This window comes from Lacerta agilis, chromosome Z (assembly GCF_009819535.1).
Source record: "Lacerta agilis isolate rLacAgi1 chromosome Z, rLacAgi1.pri, whole genome shotgun sequence".
Taxonomy (NCBI): Eukaryota; Metazoa; Chordata; class Lepidosauria; order Squamata; family Lacertidae; genus Lacerta; species Lacerta agilis.
This window is the reverse complement of record NC_046331.1, coordinates 46,804,720-46,822,321: the sequence shown is the minus strand read 5'-3', so window position 1 is coordinate 46,822,321 and position 17,602 is coordinate 46,804,720. Positions and strand designations below refer to the sequence as shown.

Below are 17,602 nucleotides of genomic sequence, written 5' to 3'. Positions count from 1 at the left end.
CGTTCCTCCAGCTGTTTGGGAACTACAACTCCCATCATCCCTGACCACTGGTCCTGTTAGCGAGGGATCATGGGAGTTGTAGTCCCAAAGGAGCTGGAGGGACATTTGCCTATGCCTGTGATGGACTATGCAAGGCTTCCTCAACCTCGGCCCTCCAGATCTTTGGGGACTACAACACCCATCATTCCGGACCACTGGTCCTGTTAGCAAGGCATCACGGGAGTTGTAGTCCCAAAACAGCTGGAGGGCCGTGAACCATGTTTGCCGGCCCTAATGCTTCTGCCTCCCCCGCTTTCTCCCATCAATCATGCCTCCCAGCCCCGCCCCCTCCTGCCTGCCCGCAACGTATATTCCAATCGCATCCCAGAGGAGAAGCTGCGAGGGTGGAGGCAGCAGCATTCTCCGCCCATCATGCATATGCAGATGACGGCCTCATCGGGGGGCCAATGGCGCTCCGGCGTTCGGGTCACGCGCCGCCCCCGAGCGGCGGCTCGGCCGGGAGGAGCCGAGAGCCTCTCAGTCCGTCCGCACGGCCCGAGCGAGGTGGTTGTACGCGGAGCGGCAGCAGCAGAAGCCCGGCGCGGGCTTGTGGGCTGCGGCCTCCCTTCGTCGCCTTGTCCCCCGGCCGGGCCTCCCTCGGAGGACCATGCCGATCCTGCTCTTCCTCATCGACACGTCCGCCTCCATGAACCAGCGGGCCTACCTGGGCACCAGCTACCTGGACGTGGCCAAGGGCGCCGTCGAGCTCTTCATGAAGGTGCGCGCGCGCCCTCCTGCCGCCTGACGTGGCCTTCCGAGTCCGCGCGCGCGCACACACATTCTCTCTCTTTCTTAAGAGACCGCGCTCCTTCCGCCTGAGGTGGCCTTCCCTTGTGCGCGCGCGCGCCGAGAGTCCCCCCGCCCCGCTCCCCCTCAGACACTCCTTTAACGCGCTCCTTTCTCCCGTTTTTTCCCCCTCAGCTGCGCGCCCGCGACCCGGCCAGCCGCGGTGACAGGTACATGCTGGTCACCTTCGACGAAGCGCCCTATTGCATCAAGGTAAGCCGGCCGCCTTCGCCCGCCTCCCCCCGCCGGGCCCGTCGCGGGCGAAGATGGCGGACATTTTGCTTTTGTATGGAGGCTGAGGGCGCTGACGAGATGGAGGAGGAGGAGGGAAGAGGAAGGAGGAGGAAGGCACCACGCGGCGCCTCCCGCCCCGGCCCGCCCAGAGGAAGCCAGCGGGGAGGCGGAGCACCTTGAGGTACGGGCCGTTTGGGGACTACAACTCCCAGCATCCCTAGCTCGCGGGACCGGCGGTCAGGGAGGGTGGGAGTTGTAGTCCCCAAGCAGCTGGAGGGCCGAGTTGGAGGAAGCCTCGCATAGTCCATCACAGGCATAGGCAAACCTGGCCCTCCAGCTGCTTTTGGACTACAACTCCCATGATACCTAGCTTAAAGGACCAGTGGTCAGGGACGGTGGGAATTGTAGTCCCAAAACAGCTGGCCGGCGAGTTTGACTCTGCCTGGAAGAAGGAGCAGGGGAGTTCGGGGGTGAGTGGGTGGGCTTCCCTCCCACAAGCCCCCCCTCAGGTCTCCCAAGAGCAGGAAACCCATGGGCGCGGTATAAATAAAATTATTATTATTATTATTATTATTAATTATTATATAGCTCAGCTTTTAGAATGCAGGTAGGAGGATTCCAATTAGCAATTGCCAAGGGTTAAATCAGGCATAGGCAAGCTGTTTTGGGACTACAGCTCCCATCTTCCCTAGCTTGCCAGGACCATTGGTCAGGGATCGTAGTCCCAAAAGAGCTGGAGGGCCAAGTTTGCCTATGCCTGCCCAAGAGGCCAAAATGCGGTTGTGGCGATGAGTTGCGGGGTCCAGGAAGTGGCCTCCTGTTTGTTTTTGTGGGGGAAGGGGGCTGTTGGAACTTGAGAAACATGAATCGCCGTTCGCAGGCACACCCAAAGATGAAGGCGCACACATCCCCACATGTGAATGCTTGTCTGTCACCACTGTGTGTTTGTGTGTGTTGCACGCATGCTATGCATTTATATCATTCTTCCAGGCCTTTGGTCGGGGCCCAGTCTGATCCCCTATATATAAGAGGCCTCTCTAACTCCTCTCACCAGCTCATATAGCCATATATTGCCGGTTGCCTTCTGATCTTATTTGATTTTAATCCCATTTTAAGCTGTATTTGTATTTTGATGTTAGCTGCCCTGAGCCCGGTTATGGCTGGGGAGGGGGGATATAAATAAAATTTATTATTATTATTTATTCTTCTTATTATCTGTAAAGCATCCCCACCTTGCACCCCCGTGCCTCCAGGCAGGCATGGCCAAACTTGGCCCTCCAGCTTTTTTGGGACTACAGTTCCCACCATCCCTGACCACTGGTCCTGTTAGCTAGGGATGATGAGAGTTGTCGTTCCCAAACAGCTGGAGAGCCAAGTTGGACCATGCTGAAGTCTGCGGCGATAGAGAACAGCAGCGGTGTCCTTCTGTCCTGGAGTACAATTCCCATCATCCCTGACCGTTGGTCCTGTGAGCTAGGGATGATGGGTGTTGTAGTCCCAAAACAGCTGGTTGTTGTTGTTGTTCAGTCGTTCAGTCGTGTCCGACTCTTCGTGACCCCATGGACCAGAGCACGCCAGGCACGCCTATCCTCCACTGCCTCCCGCAGTTTGGCCAAACTCATGCCAGTCGCTTCGAGAACACTGTCCAACCATCTCAACAGCTGGAGGGCCGAGTTTAAATGGTTGGATTAGATAGTACAGCAGGCATGTCAACTGCATCATGGAAATCTGGTTTGTTCCAACAAGGAGTTAACAGTAGCTTTATAGCAGGCTTCCTCAACCTCTGCGGGAATTGTAGTCTCAAAATATCTGGAGGGGCGAGGTTGAGGAAGCCTGCTTTCAAGGGTAAAAACCCCCTACACCCAAACTTTTTGGTCTCTGTCGTACTGTTCTAACAATCACTAGAACAGTCATAGGCAAACTTGGCCCTCCAGCTGTTTTGGGACTATAACTCCCACCATCCCTGACCACTGGTCCTGCTTGCTCAGGATCATGGCAGTTGTAGGCCAAAAACATCGGAGGGCTGAGGTTGAAGAAACCTGTACCAGAACAAACTCCCAAGAGACTGTGATCTACTCACAGGCCCTTCGATCATCATTTGATTTCCTCAACCTCAACGGATTAGGGTCTAGAATGGACAGGTAGTGAATTTAATTTAATTTCCTCACTGCCTCAACTGGAAAATCGAAGCATCTAATTTTTGGATGTGAATATTTGCTGACACGCTTAAAATAAAGCAAATGGGAACTCACTGCTACTTGCTCCTGCAACTACCAGAGCCTGAGAAAATTGCCTATTTAGTACCTTGTATGGTGAGCCGACATATTTTGTGCCAGGGGCCAGAGCAGACTTTGGTGCTTTTCTACATATAAATAGATAGATCTCATTTGCATGGTGATGGATGAGATCCTCTAATGCAGGGGTGGCCAACTCCCAAGGGATCTACTCAGAGTTAAAAACTGGTGGTGATCCAACCCCTTTTGGGGAGTTAGGTCAAAGTTGTTGAACTTGTTTTAGAGAGGAGGAAAGCCCCGTTTTAGGGGTTCAGGTTGAAGCTATTTGGGGGGGGATGAATTTCCCGCTTTTGGGGGGGTCAGCGCAAAGTGGTTGAGCTTTTTTTAGGGAGGAGGAACACAGTAATGTTGAGCTTTTTTTTAAGAGAGCCAAAGTTGTTGAGCTACACTGGGTGATCTACCACAGACGTTCAATGATCTGTTTGTAGATCACGATCTATCTGTTGGACGTGCCTGGGATAACCACATTGGTCCTTTTTGATATAACAGCAAAAACTACAGTGGTGCCCCGCAAGACGAATGCCTCGCTAGACGAAAAACTCGCTAGACGAAGGCATTCGTCTTGCGGAAGGCTGCCCCGCTAGACGAAAAAGTCTATGGGGCTGCCTCGCAAGATGAAAAAATTCCGTCTTTTTTTTTGTTGTTGTTTAGCGGAGCGCGGCTGTCATTGCCGCTTCGCTAGACGAAAAAACTGCTAGACGAAAATTTTCGCAGAACGAATTATTTTCGTCTAGCGGGGCACCACTGTACTCTCCAAATTTATGATTCCAAAAAGGAAACCTTCCTCTGGTTGTTGATATGAAGAGGATGCCAGCAAGGTTCAACCTTTCTGTAAAATGAATAAATATATGATTTAAATCAAGCCTTACTGACAAGTGATTTAAATCAACTCTTACTGACTGCTGATTTAACTCATGATTTAAATTGATTTAATTTGAATCCAATCCACCCTTCTTGTAGAGGATTGACACCCAGGGACTTCAAAGAAAAGTTGCTGCCAAGTTTTCTCCTTGTCAGGCTCTGATGAATGGACAAGGGCAGGGGTCAGCAAACTTTTTCAACAGGGGACCGACAAGGGCAGGGGTCAGCAAACTTTTTCAATGGGCCGGTCCACTGTCCCTTCGACCTTGTGGGGTGACCGGACTATATTTTTTTGGGAGGGGGATGAATGAATTCCCATGCCCTACAAATCACCGAGAGATGCATTTTAAATAAAAGGACACATTCTACATGTGTGAAAACACACTGATTCCCGGACCGTCTGTGGGCCGGATTGAGAAGGTGAATGGGCCAGAAAAAATCCGGGCCTTGGGTGTCCAAACTTTTTTTTTTTGAGGGCCAGATTTGATGAAGTAAATATGCATGAGGGCCAACCAAAGTTGTTGAGTTTTTTTTAGGATTTTACCCCAAAGCTGTTGAGCTTTTGTGGGATTTCATAATACTGCCACTGGGACCGGATTAAATCGACGGGCGGGCTGTATTAGGCCCCCCCCCCAGACTTTGGGCATGCCTGTATTAAGACATTAAGAATCACAAAAACCCTGGCCCCCAATTTGAGATATTTTTGCAGAGTGGATTTGATTTAAATCAAATCAATTTAAATCACTAGTCAGTAAGATTTGATTTAAACCACTTGTCAGTAAGGCAGATTTAAATCTTTTTTAACAGAAAGGTTCAACCTTGCTGGCATCCTCTTCATAATTCATATCAAGAACCAGAGGAAGGTTTCCTTTTTGGAGTCATAAATTTTCAGAGTTGTTTTTACAGATAGACGAAAAATGACCAATTTGCACAAGCAAACAACAGAGAACCTACATAAACAATGCTGACACCAAACCCTATTCATATCAAGTGAAAAAGAAACACAGTCACCCACCCCACCTACCTCCCCGTCCCACCCACTTCTTCCCCCCTTCCCCCACTTTTCTTTTCTAATGTCTCACCAACACTGACTTATAAAAATGTTATATGGAAAACCTTGAGTGAGACACTGTACTACCTTTGAAAATCTTTAATAATAATAATAATAATAATAGAAAATTTAAAAAAGACCAATTTGGTTATACTATCAGAAATACACAGGAGGGAACCGCATTAGCAATTCATAGCACACCAAAAGAATTGTGCCGTGCAGGGTGGATAAAAAAATCAAAGAAATCGGATTTTTTTTATTTAAATCGGATTTTTTAAAATAAAATGCTTTTTGGGGAAAATATATTACCATCCAAAGGCTATTCAATCATGAAATAAAGATTAGTTTTTTTTAATTATGTAGAATAAGGCTGTATATGTTTGATTTTTTTGGTAAATAAATTCCATTAATCCATTCACAATGTCATTTATGCTCTTCCAGAGGTTTTTGTATGATTATTGGGCAGTTTCTCTGCCTACAAGATATTATCACAGATGCTTGGTTTACTTTTGCAGTTCTCAAAACTGAATTTGACTCAGCAGAGGTCACATGCCTCTTCTTCACAGCAAAAATGTTATAACATGAAGAGAGTTGAGAAAAAGACCTTAATCCTATTGTTCTACAAACCTATGAATACAGAATCAACCCCTTCAGTGTTAAGTTTCAAGAAGTTCAGTGAACTGAATAGAAACAATATTTTTCTGATTGTTTGGAGTGGAATGGATCTAATAAATCTATTTAAATTGTTATTATTAAGGTAATGATTATTTTTCTCCTTCCTAAGTACAACAGAAAAGTTGTCCAAATATGAATGATTAACCTATTGAACTGGGGATAAAAAAACTAATATGAAAAGTTGTTATTCTAAAAATCTTCATCTACTTGCATATTAAGTTATACCAGCAACAATTAGTCTTTATGTATAAAACTGTGATTTAAATCAAGCCTTACTGACTAGTGATTTAAATCGTGATTTAAATCAAATCCACCCTGGTGCCGTGTGACAGAAACCAGCCACTTGGAAGGCATGCAAGGCTGACGCGCTTAGGCAGCACAAGGCAGCACAAGGTGGATTTGATTTAAATCAAAATTTAAATCCCTAGTCAATAAGACTTGATTTAAACCACTTGTCAGTAAGGCTTGATTTAAAACTTTCTTTTTTACAGAAAGGTTCAACCTTGCTGGCAACCTCTTCGAGAACCAGAGGAAGGTTTCCTTTTTGGAATAATAAATTTTCAGAGTAGTTTTTACAGTGACATTAAAAATGACCGATTTGTTTCTGCTATCAGAAAGACATAGACAGATCATTATGAAATTATTGTTTCTGTTTGGACAGCTTTTCTGCTGTACTTGATTGGAAGGAGAAAAATAATCATTTCCTTCATACCGGTAACAATTTAAACAATTTATTTAACTACAGCAATAACGTTTTAGCATATGTATCCATGTTTGTTAACTGATGTGGTTAAACTTTTATTTTTTTAAAAAAACACTTAGACTGAGTTTTAGCACACATGAAAAGCTTTAAACAAATCCTTATTTCCTGAAGAATAGCCTTTGAACTAGAATGTCACTTAAAGAGAAAACTATCTTTAGAAAGATTTTTTTCTCCAAAAGCATTTTATTTTTAAAATCCCATTTAAATATCCAATTTAAATTAAAAAATCCATTAAAAAAGAAATCATTGATTTTTATCCACCCTGGTTTCTTGTACAGCTTATGTCAGTCACTTGGAGAACTGAGAAACCCTGCTGCTAGCGGGCGAGAAAAAATCACAGGGTCACAGTAGGTGAAATAACTTAAGATGACATTGTAACAGAAGAGGGTTCAATTTTAACTATTCTCACGAATGCGTGAGTTATTTCAGGCTCAAAGAGACCTTAAACCTGTACAAAAAAGCAATATATTTTTGGGTAATTTTTTCCCCTTGAAATCAATTTATTTTATAACCACAAAAAACACCCTCCCTATTTTTAAAACATAACAAGTACATTGCTAGCCCATTCTACAAAAAAAGGATGATACATGGGTTAGTTGTGGGAATAAAATGAGAAAAATACACATTGATTGATCGGTGGCCATTTTCTGGGGCACTTCATGCCATTTTTATACCTTATTTGGAAAGAGACCACAATTAGCTTTACCTTGATCCCAAAATATGCCCAGTTGGTTGAATTATTATTATTATTATTTATACCCTGTCCATCTGGCTGGGTTTTCCCAGCCACTCTGGGCGGCTTTCAACAAAAATTAAAATACAATAGTCCGATATTAGAATACAATATGTGAAACACGAGGTTTTTTTCTAATTGCATGAGCCTAAATTCCAACCTAGCAGTTCGAAAGCACATCAAAGTGCAAGTAGATAAATAGGTACTGCTCCTGTGAGAAGGTAAACGGCGTTTCCGTGCGCTGATCTGGTTCGCCAGAAGCGGCTTAGTCATGCTGGCCACATGACCCCGGAAGCTGTCTGCAGACAAACGCCAGCTCCCTCGACCTATAGAGCGAGATGAGCGCCGCAACCCCAGAGTCCTCCGCAACTGGACCTAACGGTCAGGGGTCCCTTTACCTGTACCTTTAAATTGCGTGAAAATTCCCATTGGATCTGGGCTATTTTCACACAGTAACACCCCACCCTGTATAATTCTCTGTTATATTTCATCTGCACAGCTGGAATAAATTTCAGGAGCCCAAAGGTCTTACTGAAAAATGCAGCTTTTGAGCCGCCTAGCCCCCAAATGGTAACTAGGCATTCTGTTTTAGCAACTGTAACCTTAATACCGGTAATTACAACATCTGAAGGCAGCCCTGTTTAGGGAAGTTTTGAATTTGTGACATTTTAATGTATTTTTTAATCTTTGTTGGAAGCCGCCCAGATGGAAACCCAATCAAATGGGCAGGGTACAAATAAATTATTATTATTATTAACATAAACACATAACAAAAAAGCAACAAAACCCCCCTCAAAAATGAATAAAACAAAAGGGGGGGGGAGAATGAACAAAAGAATGCTGAAGTATATACACACCCACACCATATTTACATTCTTCTTTCCTTCCATTTGACTTCCTTAATGCGTTACACAGTTTTCTTTCTCATTTCTAGTAAACTGTCTCCTTCATACTTTGTTATCACCCCCTTTTTAACCATTTATAACCTAAGTAGCACATATCATCCTGCGGAGGTTAATCGAAACAAGTCCAAGTATTGATTTGGGGACACTGCTTTTTGCCGGAATATGTAAAATGTATGTAAAATCAGATCTGTATTGGAGGTGTAACAAAGTGGAGGGGACACGCATACATATGTGGTGGTCTTGCAAAAAAAATAAATCAAAGTTTCAGGGACATGGTGTATGAAGAACTAAAGGAAACGTTTAAACAAAATTTTGCAAAGAAAACGAAGCCTTTCTCTTAGGGTTAACGGACACAGATATAGCCAAAGGAAACAAGAAAATCTTCCTTTATGCTGCAGGGACCGTGAGAACACTCATTGCCAAAAATTGGGGGAAAAGTAATAACCCCCCCCCAAAGAATAAAAAATTATTTGATTATATTGAACTGGCCAGACTTAACAGAGGTAATTGGGTAACAGAGGTCAGTCCAAGCAAAAAATGTCAAAGAATGGGGAAAATGTAGAGTAATTATATATACCTTGCAGACATTTTTTTAAAAAGTAGGGCTGTCACAAAGTAAGTGTGGAATTATGTTATTTTGCAGGCTGGATGGAAGGAGAACCATGCCACTTTTATGAACGAACTGAAAAATCTGCAAGCGTCGGGACTGACCACCCTTGGACAGGCCCTTCGATCCTCGTTTGATTTGCTCAACCTCAACAGATTGGTGTCTGGAATAGATAACTATGGACAGGTAATGGATTTAATTTAATTTAATTTCCTCCCTGCATCGTCTGAAAAACCTTAGCATCTCTTTAGGATGTGAATATTTGCTGGCACGCTTAAAATAAAGCAAATGGGCTGCTTGGGGAACTCACTGCTACTTGCTCCTGCAACTACCAGGGCCTGAGGAAATTGCCTATTTACCGGTAGTATCTTGTATGGTGAGCCGACATATTTTGTGCCAGGGGCCAGAGCAGACCTTGGTGCTTTTCTACATATATATAGATAGATCTCATTTGCATGGTGATGGCTGTGCTCCTCTAATGCAGGGGTGGCCAACTCCCAAGGGATCTACTCAAAGTTAAAAACTGGTGGTGATCTAACCCTTTTTGGGGGGTTCAGATCAAGGTGGTTGAGCTTTTTTTAGGGAGGAGGGAAACCTGTTTTTTAGGGGTTCAGGGTGAAAATGTTAGCTTTTTTTTTTTGGAAGGAAAACCTTGTTTTTGGGAGTTCAGGTCAAAGTTGTTGAACTTTTTTTAGAGAGGAGGAAATCCCTGTTTTGGGGGGAAGGAAATGCCCGCTTTTGGGGGGGCTGCTCAAAGTTTTTGTTTTTTGTTTTTAAAAAATTATTTTCTACAATGAACAACAATACATCAAACAAAAAGACAAAGACAATTAACAATAAAAAAGAAATAACACAATAAAAACAACATAAGAAATAACAAAAGAAAACTTATACATACCTAAAACAGGAACATAAAAAGAACATTGTTCAATTCTAGTATCAAATCTTCTTTAAGGGGGGGGGCTTCCTCCGGACTCTCAGCTGCGTTCAATATCAATATACTTTGGTAACTTTGTAACTATTTTCTTAACATTCACCACTATTCTTAATACACTTTAAAACGCTAACTAAGCATAATAACTCTTTACTTAAACAGCATGTCTTTAAGCATTTCTAAATATTCAAAATCATTCATAACATTACTTCTTGTGTACTATTTTCATCTACATCAACTAGCTAAAGCCAATTAAACAAGCCGATTCTGCTTCAAATATCCAACTTTTCACGATTTTTTTAAATAGTCCTTAAATTTCTTCCAATCCTGTTGCACCTTCTTCTCCCTCTGGCCTCGGAGTCTTGCGGTCAGTTCGGCGAGTTCCATAAAGTCCATAAGTTTCATCTGCCATTCTTCCACTGTCGGGAGCTCTTCACTCTTCCAGTTTCTTGCAAGTAAAATTCTAGCAGCTGTTGTGGCATACATAAAAAACACTCTATCCTGATTGGGTATCTCATGATTGGTCATGCTCAAAAGGAAGGCCTCTGGTTTCTTACAAAAAGTAATTTTCATTACTTTCTTGAATTCATTATAAATCTTCTCCCAGAAAGCCTTAACCTTCGGGCATGTCCACCACATATGATAGAAGGAACCTCCTACTTTTTTACATTTCCAACACATATTACTTGAAACATGATATATCTTAGCTAACTTCACTGGTGTCAAATACCATCTATATATCATTTTCATAATATTCTCTCTCAATACATTACAGGCTATAAATTTAATACCTTCTTTCCACAACCTCTCCCAGTCATCCATCATAATATTATGTCCAACATCTTTTGCCCAATCTATCATTACAGATTTAACAATTTCATCTTTAGTATGCCACTCTAGCAACAAATTATACATCCTGGAAAGGATTTTAGAGTTCGGTTCAATCAACTCTGTTTCCAGCTTTGATTTTTCAATTTGAAAACCAATTTTTTTGTCCAATCTAAATATTTCATAAATTTGATGGTACTGCAGCCAGTCGGTAACTTCCTCTTTCATTTGTTCGTAGCTTTTCAACTTAAAAGTCTCACCTTCTTGCTGCAGTATATCCACATATCTTGGCCATCTCGCAGACATATTAGGTCTTTTATACGCCTTGGCCTCTACAGGCGATATCCATCTAGGGGTCTTTGTCTCTAATAGATCTTTATTTCGTATCCAAACCCGATAAAGGGCTTTTCTAACTATATGGTTCTTAAACGCTTTGTGGGCTTTAACCTTATCATACCAAAGATATGCATGCCATCCGAATATATTATCAAAACCTTCCAAGTCTAATACATCAGTATTCTCTAACTTAAACCAGTCCTTCAACCAGCAAAAGGCCGCTGCTTCAAAATAAATTCTTGAATCTGGCAGGGCGAAACCTCCTCTCTCCTTAGAGTCCGTTAAAATCTTAAATTTAATTCTAGGTTTCTTCCCCTGCCAGACAAACTTTGTCAAGTCCTTTTGCCATATCTTAAAACATTCTAGTTTGTCAATAATTGGAATCACTTGGAAGAGAAATAACATCTTTGGTAACACATTCATCTTTACTGCAGCTATTCTACCCATCAATGACAGTTTCAATCTTGACCATGTCTCCATTTCTCTTTTTATCTCTGCCCACACTTTTTCATAATTGTCCCTAAACAGGTTTAGATTCTTTGATGTTAAATAGACTCCCAGATATTTCACTTTTTTAACAAAGTTCAAGCCAGTACTTTCCTGCAATTTCTGTATCTGCAAAGGGTTCAAGTTTTTAGTCAGTACTTTGGTTTTCACTTTATTTAATTTGAAGCCTGCTACACGTCCAAAATGTTCAATTATCTCTAAAGCTTTGGGGACACTGCTTTCAGGTTCTTGTAGGGATAACATCAAATCATCCGCATAGGCTCGTAATTTATATTCCTTCTCTCCCACCCTTATTCCTTTGATTTGTTTCTCCGACCTTATCATGTTTAGGAGGACCTCCAGGACCGTAATAAATAATAAAGGGGAGATAGGGCACCCTTGTCTTGTTCCTTTCTCAACTCTGATCTCCTCCGATATCACACTGTTTATTATAATTTTTGCTTTTTGTTCAGTATAGATGGCATTAATGCCATTAAGAAATCTTTGACCGACACCCATCCTTTCCAGATTTTTCTTCATAAAAGTCCAAGAAATATTGTCAAAGGCCTTTTCTGCGTCAATGAACATCAGTGCAGCATCTGTATTTATATTTTTTTCAAGCTTCTCCAAAATATCCACAATAATTCTTGTGTTGTTACTTATCTGTCTTCCAGGTAAAAAACCTGCTTGATCTTTTTGGATATAATCCTTCAGTACTCTTCTTAATCTCATGGCCATGACGTTGGCAAATATTTTATAATCCACATTTAGCAACGAAATTGGTCGGTAATTTTTCATTAGAGTCTTAGCTGATTCTGGTTTCAAAATCAGTGTGATATAGGCCTCCTTCCAAGTTTCTGCTGCCCTACCTCCCTCCAGCAGTTCATTGCAAAAAAGTTTTTGACCTTTTTTTTAGGGAGGAGGAAAGCCTGTTTTGGGGGGGGGGTTCAGGACACAGTTGTTGAGCTTTTCTTTTAGGGAGGAAAGCCCTTTTTTGGGTTCAGTTCAGTTTTTGACTTTTTTTAGGGAGGAGAAGAGCTCCATTTTTTTAAGGGGTTAAAAAAACTTTTGGGGGGAAAGTTCCAGGGGGAAAAGGGGTTAAATCACTCACAAAAGGGCATGGCAGGAGTCAGTTTCAGCGATGCTAAGTAAAGGGAGCCAGAGATCGACCGTAATCTACCAAAACCTCGTGGGGATCTACCAGTAGACCGTGATCGACCTGTTGGACATCCCTGTCTTTAATGGATCGTTTGTGTTTCAAATGTTAACACGGATATATTTTCCCTCCTCTCTGTAGGGAAGGAACCCATTCTTTTTAGAGCCCTCAATTTTAATTACTATCACAGATGGAAACAAGTTGACAAATGCGGCTGGCGTGCAGGAGGAGGTAAGCTATCAATGAATATGGCTGCACTGAATGTGTTCTCCTGCCGGGAGTTTAAAAAGCACTCCTGTCTGATACTCCCTGCAGTGTTAGAGCTGCTTGATAACCATTGCATGCGGAATTATTAATTATGTTTCTATCCTGTTCTTCCTGTCTTGCTCAGAGGGAGATCAGGCTGGAAGAAGATGCGAACATACATACTACTACTACTACTAATAATAATAATAATAAAAACAACTTTTATTTGTATCCTGTCCTCCCCGGTCAAAACCGGGCTCAGGACTGCTATTTTTTTAATTTTTAATTTTTAAAAGACATCTGAAGGCAGTCCTGTTTAGGGAGGTTTTTAATATTTAATGCTGTATTGTTTTTAATACTCGATTGGGAGCCGCCCAGAGTGGCTGGGGAAACTCAGCCAGATGGGTGGGGTATAAATAATAAATTATTATTATAATGTCAAATATATGATATGGTTTAAAATCAAACAATAAATCAATTACCTTGAAAAAGTCAGGATCAAATTTCCGCAGGATTGGGATTGGGAACAGTAAATGCTCATACTGAGTCAGGCTGCTGGTCGCTCTAGCTCAGGATTCCCTGCACTGACTAGCCATGGCTGTTCAGGGTTTCAAGCAGGGGGCATGCCCAGCCTAGCCCGGAGATGTTGTCCTTGTTGAGTTGATTAGTCGTGTCCGACTCTTTGTGATCCCATGGACCAGAACACTCCAGGCACTTCCTGTCTTTTCGTTTTTCTTCTAGCAAGCATGAAAAAGCCAGTTCTCTTCCTGGTAGCAAAGCCGTACTTTTCCAGAGTAAAAAATCTGAGTCAAGACACTTTGCTTTCCCACCTGCAATAGGGCAAATGCTGCTGCTTCTTCTCTTCCTCCTCCTCCTCCTCCTCCTCCTCCTGTGATCCCTCGTAGCTGAATAAGATTTTCTTCCATAAATATGGGTTTTAACAGCCAATAAGTGTCAATGGAGGCCAATTCTGGATCCACACATCCTATAACAGTGGGGGCATTGATTTCCGGGCGGGAGTTGATGACGGTGAGGCTTCCTTCCTCTTCACCCGTTTCTCCCTTACTTCCCGAGTTTGAGTGTCTTCAAAGACCACAACGCCTTTGGTCAAGGCTGTTCTCCCATTGGATTGCTCGCAGGCCAGTGTTTCCCAGTTGCTGGTGTTTGTACTACATTTTTTTAAAGATTTGCCTTGAGATCTTTCAACCTTTTTTGGGGACCACAAAACAGACTGACCTCAGCTTAACACTCAAAGTGGAAGTATGGCACTCAAATCAGAAGTGGAGCCAGGGCCGTCTTGAGCATATGCGCCGCCAGGGTGCAAAGATCCGGCCACCGACCCCAAATTTAGTTTTGTTGTTGTTTGGTCGTTTAGTTGTGTCCAACTCTTCGTGACCCCATGGACCAGAGCACGCCAGGCACCCCATCCTCCACTGCCTCCCGCAGTTTGGCCAAACACATGCTAGTCGCTTTGAGAACACTGTCCAACCATCTCATCCTCTGTCGTCCCCTTCTATTTGTGCCCTCCATCTTTCCCAACATCAGGAGCTTTTCCAGGGAGTCTTCTCTTCTCACGAGGTGGCTAAAGTATTGGAGCCTCAGCTTCAGGATCTGTCCTTCCAGTGAGCGCTCCGGGCTGATTTCCTTAAGAATGGATAGGTTGGATCTTCTTGAAGTCCATGGGACTCTCAAGAGTCTCCTCCAGCTAATTCTCCGGTGGCCAGCCTTCTTTATGGTCCAGCTCTCACTTCCATACATCACCACTGGGAAAACCATAGCTTTATCTATATAGACCTTTGTCGGCAAGGTGATGTCTCCGCTTTTTGAGATGCTGCCTAGTTTTATCATTGCTTTTCTCCCAAGAAGCAGGCGTCTTCTAATTTTGTGACTGCTGTCACCATCTGCCGTGATCATGGAGCGCCAAGTAAAATCTCTCACTCCCTCCATTTCTTCCCCTTCTATTTGCCAGGAGGTGATGGGACCAGTGGCCATGATCTTAGTTTTTTTGATGTTGAGCTTCAGACCATATTTTGCGCTCTCCTCTTTCTCCCTCATTAAGAGGTTCTTTAATTCCTCCTCTCTTTCTGCCATCAAGGTTGTGTCATCTGCATATCTGAGGTTGTTGATATTTCTTCCGGCAATCTTAATTCCGGTTTGGGATTCAGCCAGTCCAGCCTTTTGCGTGATGTATTCTGCATATAAATTGAATAAGCAGGGAGACAATATACAGCCTTGTCATACTCCTTTCCCAATTTTGAACCAATCAGTTGTTCCATAGCCAGTTCTAACTATTGCTTCTTGTTTCATATAGAGATTTCTCAGGAGACAGATAAGGGGGTCTGGCACTCCCATTTGACAATGAAGAAGTAAGGGGACCAAACTTGGCTTACAAGTCTGTTCCCCAGTTCATAGCCACAGTTGCCCTGTGGACTTCATAGCCCACCACAAATGTTCCCTATGGATAGCTGGAACATAGATGACACGAGGTGAAGAAAATAAATCTCGACCTGAAGCATTTTCTCATTTTCCTTTGCTTAAAAGCACACAGACCAATGGACGTCATTAACTTAGTTGAAACTTTTAGCAGGAGGTGGAGCTGGCCACAGGTCAGGAAGAACTTGCTGTTTGACAGTGTATGACAATGGAACACACTCCTGCGAGTGTGGTGGTCTTCCCTTCCTTGAAGATTTAAAAACAGAGGTTGGATGGACACCTGTCATGTATGATCTGGTTGAGATTCCTGCGTTGCAGGGGGTTGGACTAGATCAGCGGTGAGCAGACTTTTTCAGCAGGGGGCCGGTCCACTGTCCCCAGGCCCTTTGGGGTGCTGGACTATTTTGGGGGGGAAATGAACGAATTCCTATGCCCCACAAAAAACCCCAGAGATTCATTTTAAATAGGGGTAGGTAACATAAGGCCCGGGGGCTGGATGCGGCCCAATCGCCTTATAAATCTGGTCCGCGGACGGTCTGGGAATCAGCGTGTTTTTACATGAGTAGAATGTGTGCTTTTATTTAAAATGCATCTCTGGGTTATTTGTGGGGCATAGGAATTCGTTCATTTACCCCCCCCCCCAAATATAGTCCGGCCCACCACATGGTCTGAGGGACGGTGGACTGGCCCATGGCTGAGAAAGGTTGCTGACCCCTGGACTAGATGTTCCCCTCAGTCCCTTCCAGCTTTGTGATTTGTGATTCTGTGGTTCCTTTCCAGATGGAATGAAATGAGCTTACTGTTGTAGCGAAATCTCTAGATGTCTTGCCTTCCTTTTTAGCTTCATCTTCCTCTGAATTCTCCCCTGCCTGGAAGTGAGTTAACCAAAGAACCGTTTCGCTGGGATCAGAGGCTGTTTGCTCTTGTGCTGCGCTTACCTGGAGCCTCTTCAGTGGAGCCCGAACAGCTAGGAAGCGTCCCGACAGATGAGTCTGCCATTACACAGATGTGTGAAGTCACAGGAGGTACCCTTTTTGTGCCTTTTTCTTGGTTTGCCAACCTCAATCCTTCTACTTTGAAATCATGAAGAGTGTTAGTGCATTGACACGTAACATCTGGCTAAGATTCTCATTCGTGTCTATATGTGTCTAGATGCCTGTGTGAAACCAAAACCACCAGAAGGTCTGTATTATGCAAATCCAATTGAAAAAACACACAAACGTTATAGACCATATAGTAACAATTGCAAAGTTCTTTACTAGAAACTACTTACTTTGTGACATAATACATTAAAAAGTAGCTTTTCATTTGATCACCAAGTCCAGTATGTACAAAATACAAATCCTATTTTCTCAGTGTCGTAGTACGTTCTTTTCTAATTTCTCCATCTTCTCTTGTATTTTTCTGTCTGACGTATTCCTTAGATGAGTGACATGAAATAATCTTCTAAGTGTCTAATGAAGATGATAGGGTTGGCATGCATACTGGACTTGGTGATCAACTGAAAAGCTACTTTTTAATATAGTATGTCACAAAGTAAGTAGTTTTGGTTTTCTGGTGGTTTTGGTTTTGCATTTTGCCGTGGCTGTTTATACTAAAAAAACTGGGTACACTGATGTAGAAAAAGACAAGTTATTAAGCATGTTTGCCTTCTTTCAGAGTAAAAGTGACCAGGTGCTTAATGATGAAATGAACTTTATGAGTTTATCTAAGCAAAAATGACGTTTAGTGAGGCATGGAGCCTCACTTACAGAGTATGTTAAGAATAATTTGATTCCTAGAGGGTTACGCATCCCGAAGGCACCTACTCTATTCGAAGAGGATAAAGGATTCGTGGAAAAATGGGTGTCAATTCTCAACAAATGTTCCAATGATTTAATGCTGTTAATAAAAGAACAATCCGTAGCCAGTTTAGACCAGATTAATAAGGATATAGAGGAGGCAAATGGGATGCGGCTGGCGCTGTGGTCTAAACCACTGAGCTTAGGGCATCGCCGATCAGAAGGTCAGCGGTTCAAATCTCTGCGACAGGGTGAGCTCCCGTTGTTCGGTCCCAGCTCCTGCCCACCTAGCAGTTCAAAAGCACATCAAAGTGCAAGTAGATCAATAGTTACCACTCTGGCGGGAAGGTAAATGGCATTTCTGTGCGCTGCTCTGGTTTGCCAGAAGCAGCTTAGTCATGCTAGCCACATGACCTGGTAGCTGTACGCCAGCTCCTTTGGGCAATAAAGCGAG

At 43.1% G+C, this 17,602-nt stretch overlaps 1 protein-coding gene across 4 annotated transcripts in view; it reads left to right on the top strand.

Annotated features, from left to right (window-relative positions):
• Nucleotides 1-559: 559 nt before the first annotated feature.
• LOC117039929 (integrator complex subunit 6-like) overlaps nucleotides 560-17,602 on the top strand; it is a 43,571-nt gene continuing 26,528 nt past the window's right edge. For 2 of the 4 annotated variants that reach the window (XM_033137324.1, XM_033137323.1), the window contains exons 1-5: nucleotides 560-757; nucleotides 961-1,038; nucleotides 8,985-9,134; nucleotides 12,830-12,919; nucleotides 16,209-16,392. In XM_033137324.1, the coding sequence (XP_032993215.1) occupies nucleotides 647-757; nucleotides 961-1,038; nucleotides 8,985-9,134; nucleotides 12,830-12,919; nucleotides 16,209-16,392 (613 nt within the window). In that variant the 5' untranslated portion in view covers nucleotides 560-646. The remainder of the gene's footprint in view (nucleotides 758-960; nucleotides 1,039-8,984; nucleotides 9,135-12,829; nucleotides 12,920-16,208; nucleotides 16,393-17,602) is intronic. The other 2 variants (XR_004425807.1, XM_033137322.1) reach the window with 1 other exon arrangement.